The sequence below is a fragment of the Cordyceps fumosorosea genome (assembly GCF_001636725.1).
Source record: "Cordyceps fumosorosea ARSEF 2679 chromosome Unknown scaffold_1, whole genome shotgun sequence".
Taxonomy (NCBI): domain Eukaryota; kingdom Fungi; phylum Ascomycota; class Sordariomycetes; order Hypocreales; family Cordycipitaceae; genus Cordyceps; species Cordyceps fumosorosea.
In genome coordinates, this window is record NW_017387301.1 from 2713336 (window position 1) to 2721068 (window position 7733).

At 54.6% G+C, this 7733-nt stretch overlaps 2 protein-coding genes across 2 annotated transcripts; both read right to left on the reverse strand.

The window, feature by feature from the left end:
• Positions 1-707: 707 nt before the first annotated feature.
• On the reverse strand, positions 708-1596 carry ISF_00878 (NAD(P)-binding domain protein; the record flags this gene model as incomplete). Its single annotated transcript, XM_018844485.1, has 3 exons — positions 708-865; positions 951-1180; positions 1250-1596. The coding sequence occupies 3 exons, from the start codon at positions 1594-1596 to the stop codon at positions 708-710; spliced, it is 735 nt and encodes a 244-aa protein (XP_018708935.1).
• Positions 1597-3425: 1829 nt separating this feature from the next.
• Positions 3426-5782, reverse strand: ISF_00879 (cell wall proline rich protein; the record flags this gene model as incomplete). The annotated part of the gene is made up of 2 exons (XM_018844486.1): positions 3426-3482; positions 3710-5782. 2 exons carry the CDS (start codon positions 5780-5782, stop codon positions 3426-3428), a joined length of 2130 nt encoding a protein of 709 aa, XP_018708936.1.
• Between the last annotated feature and the right edge of the window lie 1951 nt (positions 5783-7733).

Here is a 7733-nt window from a genome sequence, read left to right on the forward strand (position 1 = left end):
ACCAGGCATATAAAAAGCATAAATGTGAAAACATGTTGAAAGTAGCTCAGAACAGATAGTATAAAGGTATAGAAAACATAACTATATTCTGTGATGCGCAAAAAGTGTGACACAAACAAACGGCTTCTCTTTGCCTCGACCGGACAGATGCCTGCCAGCTGCCAACTGCCAGCTGCGAGACCAACCAACATCGTCACACAAACGGGAAACTTGCCGCACCGCCTCGTCTTCACCGTGCTATACGTAGTCGAAATCATCACCAGCTACCCGAAGTTGTGGTTTTGCAGACCTCCAGTCCACGACCAATTTAGCGAACAAGTGCTGCGTCTCCGAACCGAGTACGAGCAGCGCCGCGTCGCGTCGCCTCCAATCTCCTGCCTGTAAGATGGTGGTGGAGATGGAGACATCAAGTCACCGCCACAAACAGCAACTAGGGTTTTCATCCACATCTGCATCGCTTCTACAGAGATCCATCGAGATGGAAACATCACCAGGCACCAATACGGGTCCCGTTGGGCAGATATTGGCATGCGGCGCAATGGATAGAACCACCGGCCGTGCGCTACTGCTCCGTCACGACGCAGCAACACCAGATGACACTCACACATCGCCTCACAAAATTCCTTTTTCAAAATAGCGTGCTTATGATTGTTATCGAGCTCGGCCAAGTCGGGCACAAACACCATCTCCATTCTCTACCCAACCCCTCATCGGGTAGTGTAGCCACCGTTGGCAAACAGCGTCTGGCCCGTGATCCAGCCGCCCTCGGTGACGAGGAAACGCACCAGCGGCGCAACGTCCTTGACCTCGGTCAGCCGCCCGCCCAGGCCCTGGCTCTTGTGAAACGCCACCGCCTCGGGCGACTCTTGCGGGTAAAAGAAGGCTCATCATTCATCAGCTGATTGTTTCGCGGTGTTGTAAAACGGGGAGAGACCGAGGAGGAAACTTACGAGTATCCATCGGGCCGGGTGCGATCGCGTTGACGCTCACCAGCCGCGGCTGCAACTCCTTGGCCACGCCCCGCGTGAAGTGCTCGACCGGCGCCTTGGACCCGGCGTACGACGTGTACAGGCCCGTGAACGCCGCCAGCAGCGCCGTCACGATGGTGACAATCTTGCCCCCGTCTTCCACGTACTTGCTGCCCGCCTTGAGGATGAAGAAGGCCGCCTTGGAGTTGATGCTTTTTCACCCCATCGTTAGTTACACAATCAAAGGGAAAGAACGGGAGGGAGAGAAGAAAAAAACGTACGCAAACATCGAGTCGTACTCGGCCTCGGTAATATCCCCGATCGGCTTCTTCAGCACCTTGCCCACCGTGTTCACCACAATGTCGATCCGGCCCAGGTCCGACTTTGCCGACCGGAACAGCGCCTCCACGGCCGCCTCGGTGGTCAGGTCCGCCTGGTAGAACTTGACCCGCGCGCCGGGGTGCGCCGCCGCCAGCTCCCGGCCCAGCGCGTCCGCGTCCGCCGCGGACTTGGCCGAGTTGTAGTGCAGCGCCAGGTCGGCGCCCTGTGCGGCCAGCTCGCGCGCAATCTCGGCCCCGAGATTCTTGGCGCCGCCGGTGACGAGCGCGACCCTGCCTTTGAGAGACATTGCTTGAGTGTTTTGATGTGTGGGTGTGTTGGTATGCCTGTGAGTGGGCTGTTGGTTGGTGGCTTGTGGTGGCGAGAGTTGTTTCAAGCGAGAAGCTGAAAGGTAGGTAAATTCCTTACAGGGGAATAGAGACTCAGGGTCAGGGGGGCGAGGGGGGGGGGAGCTGTTTAAATAGCCTTTACACGGAATCTTCTCTCCTCCTCTTCGCTACCCAAAACCAAGCCTTCGGACTCTGCAATGACCACAGAATGGCTTCCGTTGCCGTTACTCCCCTTCAGCCCAGCCACAACATGACTTTACGCTCGCTTCTTCTCCACCCTCGGGGTAATCCTGACCTTGCTAGATCCGAATCGAGAAACAAGGCCAGAAAGATCAGAGATTCTGATAATGACAAAGCCCCGCGCGGGTCGGACGAAGAGAAAGATCGACATGGCTGCATCGGAATAAAGGTGTGCTAGCTGGATGGCGTAAATCCGATAATGGGTAGGGCAGTCGTTGGCTCCGCCCTTCTCCATGAACAGAACAACCTAATGTAGGCAGAAAAACGGTTGGCTAATAGAGTTTCCGGAGCGGGTTGAGCAACAGTCGTGTAAAGCCGTTCTCGGTCCCCATCACTAGCAAACCTTGGTCAGTTTGTGCAAGTTGGATGGGACAAGCTTCAGCGCCGCATCCCAATGCTTCATGACTATGCATGAAATGGACATGACGCCAGTTTCGTCGTGATCAATTACCATATTCAAGTCATGCACTACCTCCAAAATCAAATATGCCTAATGTAGTATATTCTACAACACTTTGAATGTGATGTGCTATCTGCAAACCTGAATTGTCCTCCTTTTCTTAGGGGGCTTTTTTTCCTTTGATGCAAAGTCTTTGTTTTATTCTTGCAAACAAGAAAGAGAAAAAAAACGTAGTTAAACCTGAAACTGTCTGTTAAACAAAAAAACCACCGTCAAAACACGTTCGACCCTTCCGCTAAAGGCAAATAAGCAACCGAGGCTGGGCAAGGACAACCGCAAAAATCAACATGGCAACCGTTCCCAAGTCCTCATGCGATGAGCTGTACTAGAAAAAATAGGAGACTGGAAAGAAAATGTTATATACATCATCATGGGCAAGTGCTTACATTCCTCTTCCTCTCTTCGTCCACAAGTCACCAATGCTGCCACGAGATATTTCCGCTCTGTGCAGTCATTTCTGACGCCCGGCTCATCGGTGTTTGCGTCAAAAGTAATATTTCCTCCTCTTGCATATAAGTCAAAAACTCGCCCTCCTGCATAGTATGTGCAATATCCCGCCACACGGCAAAGCGGGAAAGCAAGAAGCTGCAGTGGCGCACGAGGCCTATGCGGGCCGGGAAAGATGTGATACTTCTTTTCTGGGTCGTTTTATGCATGCTGAAATGCTCTCATGTAGATGGCCCGGGTTTGCTTGGCTTCCAGAATTGTATCATTCGCCCCAACTTCTTCGTCCTGCTACTGCGTGCGGCTCTGGTCTCGGTCTCTTCAAATGTCAGCTCAGTCGACAGCTTACTACGCTCTCCATGCGAGCTACTAATAAGTCGACTGAGACTGATCAAGCTGGACCGCCGACGACCAAACGCTGCCGATGAAACAGACACTGGTCGCTGATCTCGCAGTGTGCTCGGCCGAGGGCGAGCTTGTGGATTGAAACTGCCCTCTCCCGGCATGGTTGACGTGCTAGATGCAATAGATGGAATATCGTAATCCATCGAAATACGAACTTCGGGGCCAGGTTCGCCCATGAGGAGAGACTGAAAAGAGTTGTCTTCAGCCACGGAGGAGGGAGCGGTCGAAACACGCTGCGCATCAGACATGGGTGACCTCGGGGACGGATGTGAGGACGCAGTGCTCATCGAGTAGGGGCTAAGTGGCATGATGGCGCCTTGTGGAAGTGTCAGAGGAACCGCATCAACGGGCAAGGGCTCGCTATTTGCCATGGGCAGAATCCTCTTAGGCGAATGCGCACCCGAATCTGACGAATACCTGCGACTGGAAAGCATAGCAGGGCTTTGCAAAACAAAAGTCGACCCAGACGGCTCCTCGACGATGACGCTTTCATGCAGAGAAGTCCTCGAGCATTCAGCACGCACAGAGCGAGCGCCGCTCTGGTCCTTGTCGCTAAGTCCCGAGCTCTTTCGCCGCATAGCAAGACCACGAAGGCTGGTGGTTTCAGAGCCACTATCGCTAAAGAAAACATTTGTGATCTTGGACTCTAAAGGGACGTCCACCCCCGGCGTAGCTGTGGTGTTGCCGCCGTCACTGCTGCCACCATCATCTTCCTCCTCTTCCTCCTCAAAGACATCAGCCATTGTAGAGTTGCTACTAAATCGATTGATACCCGCTCGGCCAGCATCAAACGGTGGCAGATCAGGCGCCGATTCGGCTCGTCGATGGTAGTGCATACCAGGACCCCCAAAGCCCTTCATCCCCTGAGCACTGTGCAGACGACGCCTGCCAGCACCACCAGCCGCACGCTGTGCTGCCTCCCACTCCGGATTATGTGGCAGTGGTGTGTTGAAGGGGCCAAGTGCAGCATCAAGATCAATCATAGGTGACATGACCTCATCTGGTCGGCGTGGCTGCTGCGTCACTAATGTGGGTAACTGGGGAGGTTGAATGTGAGCAGAGAGGGCGGGGAAAGTCTCTTGTCCAGCGCAATCGTCCTCGTCATCCTCGTCCTCGTCCAAAGGGGTAACAGACGGCGGCGGAGTGGGTGGTCGCACGGCACTCGGCTTGCATTTGCGTTTCTCTCCCTTGCCCTTGATGGGCAAAATTGCGCCTGCCCAACCCCTCACAGTCCGAGTTCGAGACTTCTTGCTCTTCTTCTTATGTTTTGATTTTGAGGGATTGGCAGCGTCAGAGTCCGATTCTCGATCGGAGGACGAGACTGTGTGGGTACGAGAAACAGAATCAGAAGAACTTGAGCTAATAGGCCGGGTTCTCGATGACATGCTCGAGGGGCCGAAGGTCTCTAGTCCGAAGAAGGACCATCGTTTCGAAGCTCTTGCTGGGCTCGGCAATGCTGAGTCGGCTATTGAAGGTTCAGTAGCGCCAATCAGTGCCGGGATGGAGTTTCGACGCCTAGGCGATGTGTTTGTTTGCTCGGGCTCGGTGCCAGCAACAGTCTCCAGAATGGCGCCAGCAGTCGATGGTCTCGATTCCGGCATCTCTCTAGTCGGGCTTCGTGAGAGAGCGGAAGGGCTATGATCATCACTCGTCGAAGCAGGGGAAACAACAGAAGAGATGCTCTCAGACATGCAGTGTCCTGGTCGCGCGGTCACGGTGCTGGATGTATCACTAGACACCAAAGACAGTGGCCGAGGAATGAACTCGAGAGTATCTGAGAAGCCGACGCGGGCCCTGTTTGTCGTTCTCGCAGGTCTGGGGCTGGGCGGGATGGACACGTCTGGTTCCGGGGCCGGGGCTGCAGGGGAGGGGGGCTGATGAACGGGTTCGGGCAAAGCAGTGAGAATTGTAGAGTCGTCTGCAAGCGGAATTGTGGCGTTTATTCCTTGGTCAAAGTTGGTTGGGCTGTTAGGAGCGCTGCTACCTTTGGGTGTCCAATCCATGGTGGGGGGTTGCAGGATAGGCAGGTCGTTGGTGGAAATAGCACCAGACAAGCCTCTTTTATGGCCTCTTCGCCGTGGCGGAGGCTGCAGCGACTGGGGGAAGCCGGCTTCCTTGGTTGGGCTTGTACTCATGACGGCAATAGAATTTCCATCGCGTATGCTTCCGCCTACAAACTCGCTGCCACCTCTACGGTGGCCATGGCGAACAGGTCTGGAGGAAGGCGTGGGGTTGGGGGAATGCGGCGAGGTGGGCGGGCTGAGAAGCGCAGGCGAATGGAGACAATGAGGGATCGAAGCACCAGGATTGAAGCTAAAGTCAGGCAGGGCGGCTGGCCGGTGAGGAAGATTGTCGCGTGAAGGAAAGCTGAACTCTTGGTTGTTGGCAAAAGCGGAAGCTTGCATCGGTGATTCGAAATCGGGAGCGAAATCGGGGGTAGCGGACTGGGTAGGAAAGACGAAATCGGGTATGGCGAGAGGCGCATCTCGCCGTGATGAAGCGGGCGAGCGCGAGTTTTGTCTAGCATCATAGGTCAAGGGTTGGAGCGTCGGGGACGATTCATCACGGCCCGTGACAGAGCCGAAGGTAGCAGCCATCATTCCTTCGGCCGCGCAGCGGCAAAATGTTGAATGATGGAAGCTAGAACTATTGGACGGTCATAGGACGACGCGGGAGGCGAGATGCGTGGGGAGGAGCGTAGAGATGGGGGAGAGTCGTGATTCCAAGTCGTAAGATGCGGAGGGGGAAAGTCGTGAGGGCGAAAAGTCTGCTTCATAAATAATGTATCTAGATGTCGGGCGGGTAAGTTAGGACAAGCAAAGATAAATTGACGGGCAGCAGACGAGGATGGGTCGAATGCGGTCTCGCGACGGCGGGGGATGCTGGTCCCAGCAACAGCATACACTGTAGTCGGTACGCACCTTGGGAAAAGCAAACAGGGCAAAATGCTGGCGCAGGACAATCAAGGCAGAAAAACGAATGAGGTAAAAAAGAAAGGAGCGGACGGTCAAGACCAGCGCCGACTCGAATTTCGAGGAGCAACTGGAATCGCACCAAGGGGCGAGTTGAAGAGGCGCACGAAGGCGTTTGAAGTTGGGGGGAAGAGATGAAGATGCGGAATGGAGGAAGGAAGAGGGAAATGGGGCCGGGTAAAAAGAAGAATGGGATGGATGGGAGAGACCAGGCAGGCTAGGAGGCCAGGCAGGCTGAGTGGAGCGGCCGAAAGCGAGCGAGAGTGAGAGTTATTAGTGAGTGAGTGAGAGAGCCAGAGACACACAGCCAAGCCAAAGACAGATGGCCCAGGAAGCCGGCGGCCAGTGGGAGGCCAAAGCAGGTGTACCTCCAGGAGGCTCCAGTAACCAAGTGCAGCCATGTGGCGCTAGGCCGGGTTTGTTTGTTGGCCAGTGGAGACGATTGTGGGGAGCGTCTCCTTCGATTTGCCCGGGTTGGCAACTGGTTCAAGGAGAAGGCCCCTCTGTACTTTAGGCGCAGACCAGCCGTTCTGGGGAGGGCAGATGGTACCTCTAGTACTTGAACAATGACTTGTTAAACATGGCAACTAGAATGAAAGATTGTGTCGACCGGAAACTGAGAGTCGCATGCCAATGCAGGCTCTACCAATAGTTACATACAGGGAGGCCGCTGGGCAGATATTCACCAGTAGACATGACAAATATAACTAGGTGGTTATACGGCAGTCGATAATACCACCACTACAGACGAACCCCAGACAATTGGCAAGGCAAGGAGTCAGCAATGAAAGGGCAAAGGAAAGGAAGGGTAAAGGGCAAAGAGCAAAGAGGGACTGCACTGACTGCACTGGTACTTGAATTACTTGCATCGCCTTCTTTTTTGTGGGCTGCAGCGCCAGTGCCCCAGCAAGGCGGCCGGTTGCAGGTACATGTGACCCTGGCATTGAAGGGAGGCTCCTCCTGTAACTGCACCTGCTTGTGTGGTGTACTGGCATCTCGGCCGGCGCTGAAGACGGCCAGCCAGGCACGCACCCACTGTACTGCAGGGGCAGCACTCTCCCCAGTTACATCTGCTTGCTTGCTGATGTTGATGCTGATGATGCTCCAGTGCGGCGTCTAATCAATTCCCTTAAACGGGTAATAATTGCGTTCGGACGGTGTCAGGTCAGTGCTCCTAGTCAATCTGCGAATAGATCTTCCCCAACTAGTTTTTATTATTCGCCAAGTTGGCGGTTTGTTGCTCAGCTACCACACATCAACAATGCCCGAGCCCTGCCTTGTCCAACCTGATAATCTGCCCGATACGGTAGCACCTCAAATGTACCGACCATGATGCGCATGCATCTTGGCTTCTGTCGTGCACCATCCAACTCCTGGATTAACAGATATAATTAGACGGCGCACAACCATTGCCATGGTGCCACCACACCGCCGCACACATGTACGGTCCTCGACCCAACGGGATGCGCAGGAATGAAACGGCGCACGCTGACAGGTCAGGACACGACAGCCCGCAGTCCCGGAGATTGAACACAAAGCCCCCGTAATACAAGAAGGCGAAGATGCCTCGGGGAGA